Genomic DNA, 21,689 nt, shown 5'->3' on the forward strand with positions numbered 1-21,689 from the left:
ACCAGAATACTCATCTATCAAACAAAATAGGACTATAGTAGATGGTTTAAGTGTATTTTAAATTTTACTTCTCAGCCAGAATTCTTTGTTTTAAACTCTCATGACTGGTAAGAAGCAGTCATTTAGAGAATTTCTTGCATAACTCGTTCTTTTCTTACAGCAAAATTTAAATGAATTAAAAGCATTTTAATTAAATGATAAAAGGGAAACTTTCAATGTCAACATGACATTCTCAGGATCCAAAGAATTTTCGTATTTTTCAGATTTCTAGCTGTAGAGAAGAAACTTCAAATCAATAGAATTTAACAAGGGTAAGAACTACCTAGATAAAAGCTGTCCTATTCTGTAGCTTTCTTTGGAGGAAAATGCTGAGAATACTTTTGCTGTGTGTAGAAGCACTATTCTTTGGAGACTCTCTAGGGATATCATATAATTTCAGAGTTTTGATGAGTCTCCTGGAGTAGCTGGGGACTGTGTCCTTGGCCATCCCTAGCCTGTGTAGCCCTCTGAGCGTGTCCAGCAGGTTGCACGCCAGCAGAGGAAGCAGATGTTTGACCATACCGGAATGGAGCGCCTGCTGCATCAGGAGCTGGGTATTCCTCTTGACATCTGGACGTTGCAGGGTCGGGATGGCTGCCTTAGGCCAGGAGGCTGCAGGAGCTGTGGGGCAGAGAGCACAGAGTCTTTGCTGCTCTTTAAGTGATTAGAGCACTGAAGCAGCAATAATATTGAATTATCGCTTGGCTGCTTTCTTCTCAGGAATTTTGGGACAATAGAAAAGTCAAGAAGGAATATTTACAGGAAAGTCATGTTCAGAGAGACAAGACTAATTAGACAGTATTAAAGAGCTTAGTTTAAATGATTTAATTTACAAATAGATCCAGTAAGTGTATGGAACTTTTTAGAGAGTTTTCAAACTTACAACGACTAACACAGAAACATTATTTCAGCAAGTGTCCAGTTTTAGAGTTTGATAAAAATAGAAAATATGTTGATACTTGTAGCTGCTAGGAAAATTTTCTCTAAACTGAGGGGAAAGAAGTATTTTAAATAAGAGATTGAATTATATTCTGGATTTTATTGTTTCACTTCATCACACCAAAACTGGTCTGCATTCACTACCCAAAGCTGAAACCATCTGTTATGCCAATTTCCTTTATGATATCTTTTATTTAAGCAAATAGATGTGGAAATGGATAGTTTAAAATATATTTTCCAATGAACAGTTCTCACATTGTTATTTTGCCCTTTATAATTTTTCATTAGTGAGCTAATTAGTGGGCTTGAAGAGGTCTTCTTCAGATTATGACCATTTGTATTTACCGTAATGTATTGGAGAAGAATGCTGTGTTGCTCTCGCTTAACCTCTGATAGTCTAAGGGGTTTATATTTAATTAACACTGGTGAGACGCTGACCTAAAAGGCTGTGGAAAGTGATGGAGCTGCATTTTCCAAGCTCTGCTCCAGTCAGCTGGGAGACAAATTAAAAAAAAAAAAAAAAAAAAAAAAAAAAAAAAAAAAAAAAAAAAAAAAAAAAAAAAACTTAGAAAGTACTATTTTCTGAAATTCCCTCTAAGCTGTATTTCAACAGACCATTTAATGCTCAAATGGACAAAGGTATTACTTCAGTCATTGAATTGTATCAAACTCCTTCTCAGAGGCCCAGTTTAAAAACTATAGGAAAAGAGGTTTAGCGTCACATTTACCATTCGGTCTGCTTGAAAAGAAAAGCAAATTAATAAAAAGGCATTAAAAAAATACAGAAACAACACTGTCACTGAGTGGGATGGCATGTCCTCTCGCCTCTGAGACTGTCCTCCGGAGTTGAGGAGCATCTTGCCTGACAGCACACAGAAAAAGATAGTCCTCTTGGTAGCGCTGCTGTTCCTTTTCAGTACATCTTCATAAGGTCCAAAGAAGTATTTACCCCAAGTCCCAAGGGGCACTCCTTGAAGATACATGGTTATGTTATTGGCTCCGACATAGCTCAATAGAGAAAGCAAGAGTGTAAGATCATGAGAACAAAAGAAAGAAGCTTTATTGAGATAGTAGATGTGCCTAGACACGACCGATTTGGATGGAAATGTTTTGCTTTTCCATCCTTCAATGACTTTTTTTTATTGCAGAACGAGATACTCATCTGTAGATGATGCTCTCCTGGTTTTGTACCGATCTCTGCCTGCATTTCCTGATTATGAAACACTATCACCAAACATAGACATACCTCACTATGAAACAGGAAGATGGTTATATATCTATGTGTTCCTATGGCCATTTATTGAGACAACTTGCTACCATTTGTATAGCAGCTGGTTTGCTCTCTTACACCTTTTTTATGTATACACTAGTGACGCTTTCAGGTTTCAAGGAAGCAATGTTGCCTGGTTCAACATGACCTCTGCAGTTAAAGCAACTAGTGACAGTGAGCTAATTTCTTCTGAATCTTACTCTCTTCCTCTGTGAAGTGGGGATAATAACATGTCCCACAGGGTTATTATGAGATAAAATTAAATAAGAACACAAACAACATATATGCTGCATGACTGATGCTCAATAAATTTCATTTCTTTCCATATATTTCTACTATAATCTTGTATTCATTTATTTTTTCCATTAAATTTATTGGTACATTTAAAACAAACAATACAAGCTGGGCATGGTGCTGCATGCCTGTAATCCCAGCATTCGGGAGGCTGAGGCAGGAGGATCACTGTGAGTTCCAGACCAGACTGGGCTACATAGTGAGTTCCAGGTCAGTCTCAACTACATAGTGAGACCCTGTCTCAAACAGCAGCAGCAACAACAACAACAACAACAACAACATCTTGTACCTTTACATGATATATCTTGGTTCTTGTTTTTTCCCCATATCCCTGCCCTCCCTTCACCCCCTTCACCCTTTCCTATTTAAAAAGACTTTATATCCTTTTTTTCATTTTTTCACATTTTTTTCTTATCCCTTACATCTTATTCATTTATTAATTTAAAAAATATTTTAAAATTATATACTATATACCTAGTTACTCTGTTAAACAAGCAAAGCAGCATTCTGTTCTTATGCACTAGGGATGAAATCAATTAAATGAGCAACACTTAGAAGTGATAGGAACATATAATATAGGACTATTCACTTGGCTTATAGACATATAAATATACTCATTCATTAATTAATCAAGCTGTTGTACTTTGGGGCTTTGAAATGTTTTTGTTCAGTTATCTGTGTCTGATGACTGCTTTCAATTTCAAGAAGCATGAGTTTTAGAACAGTGCTTTCTACTAAGAAATGATAGCCAGTTAGTTATTAAGATTCTATGTATTAGACTTCTCACTAATCAAGAGGAAAAAGCCATGATTTTGAAAGAAAGGCCTTCGTAAACAGACAATGAGCTTGTAAAATTCCATAGATTTCTAGAACTTGAAAAACCTCTGGAGGCCTCGAGTGTCAGGTCTTAATTCTATTCCTGGCCCCATGAGTTTCAGCAAATTAATCTTGATACCCAAATACTGTTAAGCAGAGTTCAGAATAATAACTCCGTAGGGCAGTTGTGAGGGTGTACAAGAAATGCCTGGAACAGTGCTTTGCATGCACTCAAATGCTGTGTAATCTTTTGATTTTCTTCTTGAAGAGGCTGAGGCCCAGAGATGAGTTAACTACACAGCCAGTTAGTGGCTTGAGTTAGTGTGTATAGAATTGTGAGTCAACAGTGTAAATATTGCAACCTGACTGACTCTTGTGCATAAATTATGACCAAACTGAACTGAACAGAAATAGGCCAAGAGGACAGTATATTGCGTGCTCCTGCCTATTTTAGGTAGAGGTGGATGGGACATGGGGTTTAAAATACATAAAATATATAATATGTATGCAATTGAATGTACAAACCTAATGAGAGTATTCAACAGAAATAAGACCCTGTTACAGTGTTGGTAGATATGTCAAAACTGGAATTTAAATTTATACTGTATTAGCATGCTAAGAGGATTATTTAGTTAGTTCACCTATTCATTAAGTTCCCTAAATGTTTATGAAATATCTAATAGAGTAAGTACTTCTGCCTATTTTGGCCTAGTAAGCTCAATAGAACTTGACTCTTGCCCTCAGGGAGCCCACAGTCTAGTAAGCAATGTAATAATTGGTAAAGTCGATTTTACCAGCGTGAAAATACTATGAGAAGAAGAAGTGTTTGATATAGCCTAGGGAAAGACTAGTGACCTCCACGGAGGTGATGGTAAAATTGAATCTTGAAAAGGGAGTGTATATTCATTAGGCCTACGGGGAACTATGCAGAATGACAGAGATGCAGAGAAGTACTCCAGAGAAAGAACAGCTTGGCCATAGGTGTAGCAGCAGCAGACAGCGTGGCATATTCAGAAACAGTTGGCACAGACTGAGGGTACGGGAGCACTAGTAAGTGAGACTGGAACGGTAAGCAAGGGGTCAGATCGCAGAGAGCCTTTTATGCCCCTCAAGGGAGTTTGCAGTGCATGTGGTAGACATGATTTTATGCCATAAATGGTAGAGTGGTATAAGGTGTAGTGAACAACTTTATGGTGTGATATTTTTCTATTAATTTGATCTCTAGTTTACAGTTCCCATTACACTAGATTTAATAGTTAGGGAACTATGTTTGGTAAGATTGATAGTCCCTTTAGTACAATGGTACCCTGTGGCAAGTGAGACTGTACAAGTGGTGTAATGATACACGCTGAATAAACAAAATTGTTTAAGATTGAAGGAAAGCCAAGGCCCAACCATTTCCTGGGGATTTGGGGAAATCATGTAATCTGCAGTTTGTACTAAACCCATTCATATTTTGCACATTGCTTTCAGTGAAAGGGTCTTGATACTATATATTCCAATGAAATGACGAAACAAGAAGTAAAAAAAAAAATCTATAAAGAAAAGCTATGGTTCTTCTCATTGTTAATGCCTTGTAATTATGCCCCTTTCTGGAATAATAAAATGTTCCTTGGCAGAGGTCAGGATCTCTGCCACTGACTTATTTAACAGATCCTCTTAACATCTGTCCTGCAGACTGTGCACTTTATTAGCAGACAAGAGACCTAAAAGACTTAGCCTGCTGTGTACCTTTTTCACATTCACACAGCTGTGGATTAACTGAGACTTTCCAGAAGAGGACCAACCAGAAGGGACAGTAATGTTATTGGCTGATTTTAAAAAGATGAGTTAAAAGAGCAGAAACAAATGTTGCTTGAGTACAATTCAGTGTTTTTAGGGTGACAATTACCAGTCTGTTTTAAAGAGGAATAAAGGCAGCTATTTCACTAGAAAAGGAAAGTCTATTCATATCTGTGTGGGAACCTAATCAAGCTCTTGTTTCCAATGACGATGACTCCACAGTTGCACCAGGTCTGTGACAAGAATGCTCCTTTTGTTACCGATAATGTGGAAACGATAAAATTTCCTTTAAGAGACATATGTGTTTACATCACGAGATGTGTTATTTGACAAAATGCTTTGTTCTCATATTTTCCATGCAGAGTTTCATGCTGGGTTGTCAGCCTGGAAATCTTTGATTAACTGGAATTAGTTACTGAAATAAAATAGGCACTTCTGTTTTATGATTCATCTTACTGAGCTATAAATTATTGTAAAACATATGAGGACTGACAGAAAGAAATGCTGATTTGAACCCCTGACCCACAAGAGGCACAAAAACACAAGATTATTCCTTCAAAGAGCTGCACAGAGACATAAATATTCCATGGTCCACTTGGAATTATGCTCTCTTAACAAACTAAAGCTGTGATTCTGCAACATGTAAAGCGTTTGTTGGGGATGTTATGGTAGTCTTATAGGAGATGCTGCGGTATAGAGAAATGCACCTTAAATTAGGTCTTTGAGTGCTCAGAGGGTTTTCTGTGTTCAACAATGGACAGTGACAACAAGAACAAAACAAAGTTTCTATTCCCTAAGTGAACTGCCAAGGGCAGTTTCTAGAGAACTGGTACATTTTTTAAGTTTCAAAGTCACATTGGCTCTCAGGGTAAACATCTTAGTTCAGTGCCACCTAGCCTCTAGATACTAGCCCCAGAGACCAGGCTAGATGTGGAGGCATGCACAACAGCAACTCCGCTAGCCTCAGCACTTCCTGTGTTACAGGGATTAGTGTCTACTCCATTCATGTTTGTTTGTTTGTTTTTTTAACTTTTAGTTGCCAAAGGACTTCTTTCTGGAACTTCACTGTGAGAAAAGCCTACCTATTTGCCCTTAGTCAAAATTAACTGTTCCCAGTGATGGTGCTTCAGTAGTAATTTGTAGATGCTTATCAGATTATGTTTTCTCCTCTCCCTCTTACCTTTGCTGTATGACAGCGTATCCTTGCTGTTCGGACAGTGTATCTATCTTCATATTTGTGTCCCTAATAAACTTTTGCTAAATTATGTAAAAATGCCAATAAGTAATTGTTTTTGTTTTCTCCTTGCTTCCTCCCTTCCTTCCTTCCTTCCTTCCTTCCTTTCTTTCTGTACTGAGGATCAAACTCAGGACCTTGTGCTTGCCAGGCAGGTGCAGTGCCACTGAACGGCATCCCAGTACTGAGTCTTTATGGTGTGCCTCTGTTCCAAGTGTGTCGTGCGTGTTAACTTATTTACTCCATAAAACAATCTTTTGGAGTAGTTTCTTATTATCTTTATTTATAGCTGTGGAAATTTAAGGTCTAGAGAAATTAAATAGCTTGTTCAAGATCACACAGTGAACAGTAGTTCTGACTAAAGAATATGTGCTCTTAATCACTATGATATTTTGCTTTCCATAGCAACTTATAAGACCTCATTTTTATAAATTTCTCTTTAGTCTTTTACATAGCCATTACCTGCTTTATCTGGTATAGGATATTTTCACAGTGGGTTACTGAGCTATGTATCAGTATCATGCATAGTGACAAGAAAGCTTGTTGTATGCTTATTACCCACTATTTGAATGATTTTTACTATGGCTGCCATGTACAAGGTATCATTCCATTCTGCTAATTAGAGAGTAAGCCATGGGTATTACTGTATGATACAGATGGCATATTTACATACTGCAAAATATGCTGAAGTTCTCCAGTTGGCAATAGTAATAATTTGCTGTTTAAAAAGTGACAGTTAATGGAGTTAGCCCTGAGATAGAGTAAAACATTTATTTGAATTTTTCAAAATATAGAAAAAATAAGAGGAAATTAAGAAGAATATATTTTGCATTATTCCTTGCCTAGTTTACCTGATCACTTTTTAAATGGACTCAAAATACTTCCTTGTTTCCGTCAGTATTTATAACAAATGCAAATTTTACTTTAGTATTAACATGAAATTTAATTTTAGTATGTCTATACATTTCATCATAGGTGTATATTGTTCATTCCTGTGATTCTTGTGTTACATCTTTCAAAGTCTGCTGTGAAATTATAGCCAAGTTCAGTTTAAAAACTGTAAAAATATTTCTATAGTAAACATTCACTTCCAAATGGCAACATTTATTATGTCCAGTGATTAAAGTTTAAATAACTGGTATTTAGAAAATATATTTTCCTTTCATGAAATTCTGTTTTCCCAAACATATATTTTTAACAATCTACATTAGACCTTTTTAAAGCTACATAGTTGCCCATATTTGTCTTCATTCTCTGTTGTTTTGGAAGCTTTATTACAGATGGAATTTGAAGGGCATAGAAACTGGGCAGTTGTAGAATATTTTTGAAGCAACAGCATCTGGCTCCTTGGCAGTTATCATGGGCCAAGGCAAAGCAGCCCTGGCATGCCTCCAGTTCCCATGTGGGCATTGGTGAGGGATTTCCAGGTCGGCCATGTTGTTTTAATGGTGTTTCCCAGAAACCCTGAACCCCAGAGTAAAATCCAAAGTCGATGTCATAGCATAATAGGCCTCCATGATTGGGCCCCTTTGCTATTTTTCTGACACCTGACATAATACTCTTTCCCTTGAGGACTCTAACTGATGTTGCAGCTACACTGGCATCAGTGCTGTTTCCCAAACCTTCCAAGCACAAGCATGCCTTTGCCAGAGGACTTTATTCTATATTTTTCCTCTACCTGAATGCTCTCCTTGAATAATAGCATGGCTTACTTCATTTATGTTTCTATTCAAGTGTTCCCTTCTCTGAGTTCTACTGCTCTTTATATTTAAGCCCTGAACCCCACCCTGTACTCGCATACCCAGATACTTTATATTTCATATATTTCACATAGCAGAAATATGCAAAGGGTCTTTTCCCTCATTCTCTCCCCCAAATTCACTGCTCACTTCTGTTTTTCTAAAACCCAAGTACAGTAACGCCTGGCTCATAGTAGACACTCAGTAAATAATTTTTTGAATGAATGGGATGAAGTAATAAATGATTTACCTTTTGTTTATAAAGAAAGGACGCTTTTGAATACCAAGAAGCTGACATATACTCACTTTCTAAAAGTATCATTCAGAGCATGTACTTAAAAATATATACCCATTTAAAACTTTCTCATGACTCTTATTTTGTGGGAAGGAATTCTGAGTTTTCAAAACCAAATTCTGGTCTCATTAATGAGTTTTTATATCCTATTAGTAGAGTCAAACTACCCTTGTTTAAGGTCTACCTGATGAACCACCCTTTGTGACTAGAGAATTATAGAAGCATTACAAATGCAAGCTGTACCACTTGGAGCACTTTCAGAGAACTGGATCTCTTCAGTATTGCCTGCCCAGCTCTTGGAAACAGGAGGAAAATAGCTTCCTTCCCATAATACTCATTTCCAACTGCCCTCATTATCACCTCTGAATATCTTGCTTCAAGAACTAAATTACTAATTGTTTCAATGACTGAACATTTATTTCTATAAATAAAGCATTATATGTTTACATATTTTGTTTAGCACCCTCAAAGAGGAAATCCTTGGAAAAAGCAGGGAGAGGTTTTTTGTTTTCTGCTTTTTTTTTCTGAAAATAATTGGGGGTTGCTTTGTTTAGTCTTATTTGCATGTTGTAACTATGTTCCCATAAGGAAATGCTCTTGTGAATGCATTCCAATATTGTTGGTGCAAGCAGAAAATAAATTCCAACTGACTTTTTTTTTTATAGCAGAAGGTTGGTGTTGTGTTATGTGATGGGTTCTGATTCTTCAAAAAGGTATCTTAGTGTAAAGATGGAACCTTTGATCCGAGCCTCTCTTCTACTCTCTTTCCCTTTTTGTAGCTTTTGTTTTCCTCCACACCGAACACATCCCCTGCTTTATTAGTACAATGAGTTATGTCAGAGGAGAAAACCACCCAATGCTTGGGAAAATAGGCAAGAGGATCTTGAGCCAGGGAAACTCTTTGAATTCATTTTCCTTTACTTGACATTCTTGAGCTGGCTGCAGGGAATAATGAAATGAATTAAATAGGTACTGGTTCTCAGTAGCTTACAGTCAATGCTTGTTCCATTTTTTTAAAGCTGTTTTGGAAAGGCCATTGGCAGAATTCTCAAACGGGTGAAATAGACACATTTTTGGCCCTCTATGTATATTTGCATAAACTTTAATTTTAAAAATCTGAAAACACCTTAACATGATTATGATTACTGTAACCTAATTACTGTGGTTGCACTTTTAAATATGTACATTTTAAAGCAAATATTAAAATAAAGTTCTACAATATAAATCATCACTGGGTACCTACGGATTATGGTTGAAGTGCAGTTAGGATAAATTTCTCTGTGTAACCCAAGGAGAATACCAGAAAAAAGGTACATCTCTTTTATGTGGCTTGAACTAAAAGCTCTGATATAATGCACAAATTATCTTTTTGGTTAGTTCCTTAACAGAAACCATGAATATATAGTGAAGAGTAGATGGGAAAAATAGGGAACTTGGCTCTAGATTGCAGTCTACCTACTGCTCACCTGCTAATATTTTTATGCAAATTACTTTCCTTCTGTAGGCTTGAGTTTTCTTCATCTGCACAAGAAAAAAAAAAGAATTCGATCTTATTCACAATTATTTCATCTGCTACCATTATTTGGTATTTCCAAGAAAATCAGTGCATTACCTGAACCTCACACTTTGTGTCAGGACAACAGAAATGAAGAGAGATTATCTCCACTTTTAGAGATACTTTTGGAGAGGGTTGGAGGGCAGGTAAACTAAGAGAAGGATGTAGGCAGAAATGATAGCAATTCCAAGAATATTAGAGGCAAGATGAAACTGAGAGTTTATGAGAAATACTTTTAAACTCTTTCAAATAACTATTTTAAGCTCGTTCCTCACCCCTTGTTCAGTCTGTAATACCTTGTTAACTGAAATACTTTATTTTCTATGCTAAACAAGCACTAAATCAGACTGCTTAATTAGCCCTGTCTCTGTTTCCACCTTCTCACAGCTGAACTTGTCCAGCTTTATGCATATCTTAGTAGGCAAAGGGACGGTTATCAGCATTCTTTGGAAAGGGTAATAAAACCGAGGGTAACCCTGAAGAATGAAGCTAAGTTTGAGGTCTGGTGATCATAGCAAATCAAGGAAATAATGACATTTCCTTAAGGATGTCTCCCTACTCTGTACTATTTGTTACCTCCAATTTTTCCTCTTGCCCTTTAAATAGTTTATGGTACACAAGGATTGGGGCTCTTAACCTGGGTAGTTGAGTTGGACCTAGGGTTCTGAAATATTAAGTGGCACCATAGTAAACAGGAGTAGATATAAAGGTTAGGGTTGATATCTTTTGGTAGCACCAGTTGAATCTGTTTTTATTAAATATTTTTCGTTCTCTTCCTTTATTCATTCTTCACCAATAGGCAGGGTATATTTGAGGGAGAATTTTATTTCTTTTTTTCTCTGGGCCAGATCCTGACAGGGTAATGTTTAATTCTCTTGCTAATCGAAGTTCACAAACATAATACTCTACCTAAAAGAGCATTTGATATATAAAGTTGGGCTTACTTTTGTATTATTAGTTTCCATATACTGAAGCATAATTAGTGACAACTTAAATCCTGTCAGTGTGTATTCTGTCAGTTTTCTTATTTGTACCCATACTTTGCATAGTAATTCTTTTTACCCTATCACTCTATTAAATTAAGATTTTAAAAAATGTCTTCTTCTGTTACTCAAGAGACTGATTGGAGAAGAGAGTTGTCTAGAGCAAAATCACTCCTGCAAGATAGCTGGTGGAACCACTGTTTTATTCATCTGAGGATTATAAAATGCCATTTTGGAGAGTGGCTTCAAGACATCTGGAAATACAGTTTGCTATTTGAGAGTTCAAAATAACTGAATCACATCAGACTCTCTCTTTTCTTTGGACAATAAACCTTGTCTTGTAGCTAGGACCAGGAAATACGTTTCATTGTGATTTACTGCCTAGTTTATTTAAAATAACTTAAAAGCAGAAAGAACATGGACTTAAAAGTGAGGCTGACTCTAAAATGAATAATTATTCTCATCTTCTATAACTAAAATAATAAGTTAAAATACCTAGAGCAGTGCCTGACTTAGTATTAAATATATATTTATTGAATTTATGAATGAATAGGGTGATGATTGGATGACTGGCTATGTGGTTATGTGAGAGTCATGATTACAAAGAAAAAAACCGCCTTGTATCTTTTCTCTGCGGCATTCTCTATCGGAGATCTTACACTATTTTATCATAGAAAGCAAATATAAAAATATATTCGTACATCATGATGACTATAGATACATTGTGACACCACCTGTTATAATTTGACATCAGTTTGTCTGTTTGGGGACAAATCATGCCTCTCTTCCTAAATACAACAATAGTGTAACATGACTTCAGCACAGTACATACAGGCCAATTGTGTCCTGGCAAACCCTCAAGAATTTCCCCAGAAGGCTCAGTTTGACTGGTAGAACCTACTGCTTTGTTTTGAATCTAAGTAAGCGTGGTTATTTAAGTATTATTGGAATCCAGATGCAAGAATGGCCAATTATTAAGGCTTATCTTAGTGTACACAGGATTACTGGAAGTTAGATATAATCAAACTGTATGGTGAATGTTTAAATTTTTAAAAACTTAGTACAGTATTGCCACTAATTCCCCTCCAAATATTCCCCAGTGCTTCAAAAACACTTATCCCATTGTCTTGCCACTTTCTTAAGCAGTTTTGGAAGTTCTTTTCCGTGAATGTCTTTAGGAGATGTGATAAAAGAAATGTGGTGAGTGCTTCTGCATGAAGCATTTCATCTACTGAGAGGCGGGCTTGTAAAAACATTACAGTGTGCCTTCATCTACCTTATTCACCAGATCTGGTACCAGGTAACTTCTGGCTCTTGCCCAAAGTCAAAATGACCATCAAATGTAAACGTTTTGAATCAGTTCAGGACATCAGGGCAGCCACGGCAGTGTTAATGAAGACACTCATGAAAGAGAACATCCAGAACTGACTCAGAAAGAGGCATGAGTAGTGGAATAAGTACGTTCAGAGTGAAGGGGAGTATTCTGAAGGGCACTAATGGTAATGTGTCTTTTATTGTAATTAATTTTTAAAATTGGAACATTCACCAAATCATATATTGAATTATTATTCTAACAGTTAAGAGTTTCAGGAAGAGGGCCTTCATGAGATAATTATTCATGGGTATAGAGCCTTTGTAAATTAGATTAATTTATCAAAGAGACGGAGAGAGCCCTTAGCCCTTACACCACCAGGTAAAATCAGAGAGAAGATAACCACCTCTGAGAAAGTAGGCCCTCTCCAGACACTGAATCTTCTGGTGCTTTGGTCTTGAATATGCCAACCCCCAGAGCTGTAAAAAATAAATTGCTGTTGTTTCTTAGCTTCCTCGTTTATGGCATTTTTTTGGTAGCAGCCCAAATGGATTGATGCTACAAAGCCTACCACTCCATCCCATCCCTCAGCCTCTTTTTTTGTCGTTCTATTTGTATTCAACACTCCTGCCATAACAGTCTTTTTTGGGTTCCTCAAAAACTTGCCTCTCTTTTATACTTCAGAGCCATAATGGTTGGTGTTTCTTCTTTCTAGAACTTGTCTTTTATCAATCTTTTCACCTAGGTAAGTTTTCAATAAATGCTACTACTTTTGAGAAGCTATTCTAATCCTTCAGACTATATTAATAACCTGTGTTTGATGGTCTTTTGACATTATGCACTTTGGTTTCTCAGCAGTTACACTAACCATAATTTCATAGGTATTGTCTAAGCATTTATTTGATACCTGTTTCTCATGTTAGCTCCTTTAAAATGGGCACCATTTCTGTATTGGTTTTTGGTGTACCTCCAGAATTTAGCACAAAGTTTAATTAATGAATATTTAATAAATACCTGTTAATCAACCAATTAATCAATGCTGAAAATATGCATGAAAGATGTAAAGATTTATTATATATTTATTTGTAATTTAAATGATGCTCTGGCAATGTTGGAGTCAGAGCTAGAAAGTACTTCTAGCTCCAGTACTAATTATATGATCTTGGGAAACCTACTTTGGTTTGCTACCCCTCATCAGTAGAACGAGGAGGTCGAACTACTTTAAATGTGTCGAGGCCCTTTATTTCCATATTGTAAGTATATCTTTTTTCTACAGACATAAAAATTTTAATGGTAACTACTTACACATACTAAAGAAGATGGAACATTTTTAGCCATAAAGTAAAAACATTGCTTAAATGATTTTTATAAAATGAGTGATTTTTGAAACCAATATTTAACTAGGTTGAATTTTACATGTATGTACCATATATCCTTTATGTATCTTAGGTAAGGAAACACTTCAATATCCCAATCACTGAGTACTTTCCAAAACCGAGATGGAAAAATATGTATTTATGAAACGGTCTTTACCAAAGTTTAAATGTTTGTAAGACTTTTGCTAATCCTATTATAAGCTTTACTATGTTCTTGATTTCTTATACCTCAGCTGTGTTTAGGAATGAATATTTGTTATAACCATTACAACTATAAATTATGAGAATCCTTTGTGGAATGACACTTTGTAAACCCTTATGTAATAATCAGAGTTTAACCTTTTTCCTTCCTAAACCTTTAGTCTGCAAAGGGATTTCCTCACTAAAGTTCTTTAAATAACTAGTTTTTTAATATTTTTGAAAAGGCTGCAGTAACATTTAGAGAAACTAAATTTCTTATTAACTAGACTGAAAAAGTTATTATTATACCTTATGTATTGCTCAAAAGCTATAACATTTTAGCAAAGTTTAAATCAAGTTAGTGAAGCTAGTGTATAATGAGCAGCTATCTAGTAAATATTTTATCAAATCACTTCGAAGAACCATTTCTTCTGAAACAATATAATCTAACAGGAATTGAATTTATTTTCCTTTTGTTTTTTTAAACTCAACACTGTAGTATTATTTATTGCATATGTAATAAATATAACCTCGTACCCCTTCTGTTGCTGTATCTATAGACTCTGTCTTTCCTAATGTGCAATCCTTCTATATAGTGTGCTAATTTGGAAAAGATGGATTGGGTATATGTTGTTTGCAAGAAACCATTACTGGTGTTGAGTATTAAAAAAATTAGATTGGGGCTGGAGATTTAAGCTCAGTGGTTCCACCCCCTGCCTCGCTAGCGCAAGGACCTGATTTCGATCCCCAGTACCAAACAAAACAAAACATTCTATTGATCACATCTTCAATATGCTCACAGTCTGTCAAGGATAGTAAGATGTGTGTGCATAACTAAACAGGTTAAAAGCATTGATAAGCACCACAAGAAAGGAATAAATCAAGTGTTAAGGATCTATATTTTACATCTCCTCCAGGACTATATCCTTGGTCCAAGACTTTGAATCTTCCTCATCTCCTAACACAAAGCCTTGCACATAGAACACATTCAATTGGTGTTAGCTTAGAAGGTGAGCTGTGAAATTGTTTTGTAAATTTATGCCTGTTCGATGAATGGCATTCTTATTAACCAAGCTGAAACTAAAACTTCAGTCTAAGGACATTATTTATCACTAAAATAATGTTTTGTTAGAATTGTTTTAATTTTCATGAGTACCTTTTCATTGTACTTCATTTTCTAATTTTTATTTCAAGGCTCATTTTACTAAATTGTATATGTTACCTTAATGTTCAATTTACCCACATCTGTAAGTTTCATGGAACATGGCTACACTTCTTGTGCCTCTATTTTATCAGTAATCACAACTCATAAAAGTCAGCACTGAGAACTCTTGGGGTTTGTGGGGATTTTGCCTCGATTATGTACAACTTACTAAAAAAGTTATAAAATAAACGATTATCAGAACTTTAGAGAAGCTAACATTTCTGTATTTCTAAAAATCAGCTGTATTGTTCAATCTGAAGATTCACTAAATCGAGTCAGCTTTTTCAAAATAGATTTGTTTCCAAAGATTTTTCTTTTTTCACTAGTTGAAATTTTCTGAACAACCAAGATTCAGTAAAATAAATGGACTTTCTTTTGATCTTCTGAATTACAGAGAAAAAACTAAAGGCATAAATGATATCTCTTAAATCTTTTGATGATTCTTCAAGTCATGAAATGTTAGACGTGTAAGGAGGATGACATATATTGTGTATTATTAGATTTAAGTAGGATATATATTGATTATGATGCTGGCTACTTTATAGCCCATATCTTCTCAAGTTAGCCACTTCTATTAATTCCCTTCAGTGTGAAGCTTTTCTTTGCTAGCTAAACCCAAGCAGAAATTTTATAGAAGCTTCACCTACTCACCTTTCAAAGACACTTGACTAAATTTCACACAGCAGAATGAAAGGGAAACAAAAAAGGCAGCCTTTCTTTTGTCTAGGTTCTAGAAGTTTAACTCTACTACTTGTGAATTTTTCTTACCTTTGAATCATTGCACTCAGAATTATGAAACTTTAATTTCTTTAGAGGCTTGTTGTATTAGAAAAATTGTTCCAAAGAAAGCAACAGTCTTGACATAAGCACATCTGGCTCTTGCAAATTATTCTTTATTAAGCTTTCATTTAATTACATGTGCTGAAAGGTCTGTTTTTGATTACTGTAATTTTTTATTTGTCCATCCGAATAATAGTAATGTCAGAAATTATATACAAACCACCTGTTTTTTTCCCTTACTAATATAGCAAAGTTTCAGCTATTTTCTCTGTAGATGATGACTAGGAAGCTTTCTATTTATTATGATAAAAATTTGACTATCACGGTAATGGCTTAATCTTGATTAAAGGAAAAGAAATTATTTGAATGAATTTTTAAGCATTGAGGCATCTGACTTATGGTTAACTATAACATATTAACACATTCATTTATTGCTCATTTTATGAAAATCCTAATATAGCAACAATTAAGTTTTTTAGGTATAAATCTTCAGGTAGAAATAGGAAGAGAGTCCAAGAAAGTTTTTGAAATATTTTGGAGTATGAGAAATGGATAGATGTCTTGTAACTGTTGTGTGTGGAGGGGAGCTGATACCTAAGCTTTAAGAATGTAAAGCCAAAAAAATCAAGCTTATATGTGAGCAGAATTTTTGAAATACTTAGGAATTGAAGACATCATATATTACTGAAGACAAGGATAAAAAGTGAAATTGTAGACATGTTTGGTTGAAAATAGATATAAATTTGATCCCTCTCCTCTAACCTTATTCAACATGGTAACTACCATCCCTTCCTCCCAACCTCTATCGCATAATCTACCAGCAGACTGGAAATTTTTTCTCTAGAGGAGTTGGACCTGACAGTTTTTTTTGTCTTGGGAACATCAAGCACACTAAAGAATGAGTAATTGTGCTATTTGAAAACAAGAAGGCTACACGATAGGCCAGCCAGTGAGATCTCCCAGTTCTAGGCTCATGTACTGATGGCACACAATCCTATTCTGCAACCAAGGAAAGAACCTAAAGATGACTCTATGGAAATGGTCCTGTATAAAAGAAATGACCTACTGATAATGACATTTGGGATTCTTCAAAGTATAATCCAACTGTCTGCATTGTTATCAGCCAATAAATCTAAGCCCAGACTCAGACCTGCTAGTAAACTTTTGAGTTTGTCATTCTCAGAGATGAATAAAAGGTCAGTGAACACCAGAGACTTTAGGAAAGTTTGTAATGGGAAAGAACTAAGAGAAATTGGAAGAAGCAAGAGACAATAATGCAGCGAAAACAAAATAAAACAAAATCTCAAACTGACCATTAATATCTAGTATAATAGAGAGCAGAAAGAGGGGGTCAATGAAGAAGCCCAAAGTTTATCTAATATGAGTTTAAGAAAGAAAACAGAGAGAGGAAAGCCATTAATGAAATATACCGGAAAACTTACCTAGAATTGAAGTACACAAGTTTATAGATTCAAAGGGCTGATTGAATTTCTAGAATGTGTATGTACATGGGTGGACCCCTTAGTGAAATTTCAAAATATATGGTACAAAGGGAAGATCCTAAGGCTTTTGAGGGAGAAACTAGATTCCATACATAGGATCAGGAACCACAATAACATCCAACTTTAGCAATAAGAATAAGAAGACCACAGATAATATTGTCTTTGGGATTCTCAGAGAATTATTTTCAATTTAAAATTCAAACTATAATCAAGTGGAAGGAATATAATAATACTTCTAGAGGTATTAGTCCCTAAAAAATTAACATCACATACCACTTTCTCAAGTAGCCCCTAGAGAATGTGCTATCACAAACAAACAAACAGTTCAGGCAGGGAAAAGTGATAGGTCGGCAATGGTGAAAGCAGGGGCATGAAAGAGCTCTTTGTTACCTTATTCAAGTTCAGAATCAAATGGGCAGCTCCTGTGCTGTCAGAAAGAAACTCGACTTGCTGTTTTTATTGTTGCAAATCTGGCGATATTCTGTTGAAGATTATATTATTTATATGCTGTCTAGAAATAACTCCAAGGAGAGAGTAACCACCACAGCAGTCAGCATCCAGGAAGGTCAGATCCCAGAGACGCTCAGTCAGTGCAGAATGGGAATGATGTAGTTCTTCCAAGAATGTATAGAAAAGTTCAGGGTAGTTTCCGAGTTAGGAATAATAAACTCACATGAGGGGATATACCAGACATTTAAAGAAGCTTATACAGGGAATTCAGGCAGTAGGATCTTAGAGACTACTTAGTCAAATTCATTTTTGGAATTTAGGACACTGAGTTCTACAGAGATCAAGTCCTTTGTTCAGGATTGTAATGTTAACTGCTGAAAGAAACAGGTATAGAACCATGACCCCCCACACAAGTGCTTTTTCTTTCTGTTGTGTTATTTGTTTTTGTGTTGTTTGTTTTGTTTTCCTTTTTAAAAATGGTAAAGAGTAATCACAAGGCTGTCAGAGAAATAGTTACCTAACAATACGGTAAGTTTTTCTCCCCCCTGAAACTCTGTTTCTGCTGTGTTTAAAGAGATCAATGTATGTCTTCTCTGTTTTGCAGCAGCTCTATGCCACTCAGCTGGCCAACATGCAGGTGTCACCTGGAGCAAAGATACCATCAACTCCACAGCCTCCAAACACAGCAGGCGCCGTCTCACCTACTGGGATAAAAAATGAAAAGAGAGGGACCAGCCCTGTAACTCAAGTTAAGGTATTTGCTTTGTAGGATTGTGGAAACAGTTTGGAAAATAGCTTCCCAAGAAAGGTAGTGAATGAACCAGGATATGCTAGGAATAAACAGCAGGAACCATAGCAATATAAAGGATCCCCAAAATGCTCTTCTTTCTGGTACATTTCATGATTGAGCATTGAGAAACAGGTGTTTCCTTTTGATAACAATAGTGCCATATTGTGAGATCTTAACCTAAATCTGCAAACTCACTTCTCACAAAATTTCTTCCTTTGGATTCTAGCTTTTAATTTTTAATGTTCATTGGGATAAATGGCCATGGTTTTATTGCCAGACTTTATCATAGACTTATGCCATTTCCTTCCTTGTTTCTCAAATAGGTGGGGACAATTTGTAGTACCAGAGAAGGAGGATCTTGAATTCTTAGATGTAAAAGGGGAGATAATAAAGGATTTAATGCTGGGCTTATTGCAGTTTCTTGATAAAGGTCTCCTACTTAAATGGCAGCTCTGAGGAATATATGGTATCATTATCTCATCATGCCTTTGATGCCATATAATGTATACAATAAACAAGCTTCTCAGGTTATGGCTGGGACATTAACAGATACATTTCCCCACTGATTTTCAGTGTCTTGAAACTGGGCATTCAGGAGGGACTTAGCAATAGAGGGACATTGATGAGCCATTTTAGCTTTGTGCTGCAGCTGGTACTGGCTTCTTTTTATGATTGCATTTGCTTTATATTAATGAATTACTAAAATCAGATATTTTTAGAGAAACAATTATTTTAATTATTATTATTATTATTATTATTATTATTATTATTATTATTATTATTTTGGTACTGGGATCAAACTTGGGTCCTTGTGCTTGCAAGGCAGACGGTGGAGCCTCTGAGCCAAATCCTTGGCCCAAACAATTGTTTTAGATAGTTGACTTACCTACTTGGACTTGTATGCTAAATGTAGATACTTTATTACTACATGGCAAAAGTACCGCATTTGGAGAATTTTTGTAACAAGGAAAACAGCTGAGACTCAGCATTCTATACTATACAATCACTGAACTTGTTTTATTTTCTAAAAAATGGAGTGGGAATTTTGAGATTTCAGAAAGTCAGGGGGAAAATGGACTCTGAAAATCAAAGATCAAAAGAGTAAACTGTTAAGACATAGTTTGCCAGTTTAATGCCACCCATTCTTTTAGAGTGTTCAACAAAAATAGATGAACATTTTTTTATGTTTTGTTGTTAGAAAAACTGAAATGTGACAATAGACAATTTACATTTCATAAAACAGTATTACTTATGGAAACAAGCTAACTTGCATTCCAGCAGTTCGTGCTCCATGATGAAGAGTCAGAACACTCAGGGTGAAATAAAAATACTTGGTTTAACCGTAGTTGTGAGAGTGTATCAACCATCAATGACTTGAACTATTTGGTATTAAATATTTTAACATGAAGAAGTCAATTCCTAAGTGTTAGCCAACTGAAACTGCACCAAACTAAGCCTTTGCTGGATAAGTAAAATGTTCCCTGGTTAAATTCTATTGTATATCTACTTTTACCATTCCATGTTTGTGGGCCAACTGAATTTTATTACTCATTTGACCACATGCAAATTCTATATGTAATTTGACTTGGTTATATTTAATCTTAATGACAAAGGAAGCATTTCTCATATTTGATAGTTTGTTGTTTAGGAGGGTAAAAATATATCAATGAAGGTATACACCAAATGTTTTAAATTTTAAAACAGCTTTTATTATTGAAGTACTTTTGAAAATAATCTCATAGTTTGCTGATTAGAAGAAGAATTAAGATCACCAAAATCTCTCATTGTTCTTTCTATAGCCATTACTTTTCCTCTATATAACATAATTGCTTGTTTTAAATTCACACTTTATAGAGGGCAAAGTTGCTGAAGGTAATGAAAACATAAATGGTCTTATGCATTGTTTTTCCTCAGAATTGTTACTACTGTAACTGTCAACAACAGAAGTCAGTATATTTCCATTCAAATATCCATTCTATCACTTTTACTAGCTGTGTCACCTTGGGCAAGTTGACTTCTTTTGGCTTTAGTTTTCTCTTCTCTACAACAGAAGTTAATATTTGTATGGGTCTTAAATGAGACAACAGATCCTCTAGCAGGTGTTCCATAAGTATTAACGGTAGTGATGATAGTCGTGATGGTAGTAATAAGGGAGGTGGTGTAGTAGTTTTAGTGGTTGGAGCTGAAATGTCTAGTTGTCTACTTACGTTCTGAGGCTGAGAGAGATCCTAACTAAATAGTTATTTCCATTGTTAACCAAATACAATGACTTTCAGGTGTTTTTAAAAGGAATACAGGACATGATCCCTGTAAGAAGAGAAACAGGGAAGGACTAGGCTTGTTCCATCTTACCATCTACAAGGAATTTCTATGCAATTGTGTAGTGAACTTGGCAGGCTCCCCGAGTAGAGAGAAGGAGTTCAGAGTTTAAGGATGCTTACATACCTAGAATGTGTGAGGTGGGGTACTAGAGAGGAGAGAGAGCTACACACAACAGAATGCTAACGTTTTCCAAAAGAGTCCCTGTATGCTGGGCACTGATTAACACATTAATGTGAAAAACACTAACTGAAGTCAGGGAACAATAGCAGAATGTAGTAGGCAAAATAATTACACAGCTCACAAAGAACCATTCCATTTCCACTAGCCGGAGTGCAAGATCTCTTGACACATGGGGCATCAAGTAGAGTCCCAAGAAGAAGAGTATTGCGTCTTAGTGGGACTAAATTATCCTGAGATTAGTGGATGTTCTGAATCTACCTAAAATATCTGAAAATCATTCCTCAGAAGAATCAAATTGTTCTGTGTCTCAATAAAGTTGACACATATTTAAAGCAATGCATAAACTCCAGCATCCAACATTGTAAAGGCCACAGTGTGTAGCATCTGGTCAATAAAGACCAGGCTTTGCAAAACAGGAAAATTATGAATGATGTAGAGAAAAAAACAACCAATTTCAAACAAACCCCAAATGATACCAATAGTAGAATTTAATAGATAAAATATAAAAAGCAACTATTATAGGAGAGTTCCAACTAAACCCACATGAGGAGGCGGCAAATTTTTTCCATTAAAAAAAACATTTAAAGCTGGAGAAGATTCACAAAAACAATCATTTCAGCACTCTGGGAATTGACCAAAGGCATATA

The 21,689-nt window shown here is 35.6% G+C and overlaps 1 protein-coding gene across 27 annotated transcripts in view; it reads left to right on the forward strand.

Annotated features, from left to right (window-relative positions):
- The window catches only part of Sox6 (SRY-box transcription factor 6), a 557,563-nt gene that overhangs the window by 456,416 nt on the left and 79,458 nt on the right, over positions 1-21,689 (forward strand). For all 27 annotated transcript variants that reach the window (XM_010615190.3, XM_010615191.3, XM_010615182.2 and 24 more), the window contains one exon: positions 18,355-18,504. In XM_010615190.3, coding sequence (XP_010613492.1) covers positions 18,355-18,504 — 150 coding nt within the window. The remainder of the gene's footprint in view (positions 1-18,354; positions 18,505-21,689) is intronic.

Source organism: Fukomys damarensis, unplaced genomic scaffold, assembly GCF_012274545.1.
Source record: "Fukomys damarensis isolate Sample0158 unplaced genomic scaffold, DMR_v1.0_HiC HiC_scaffold_16, whole genome shotgun sequence".
Lineage (NCBI taxonomy): Eukaryota > Metazoa > Chordata > Mammalia > Rodentia > Bathyergidae > Fukomys > Fukomys damarensis.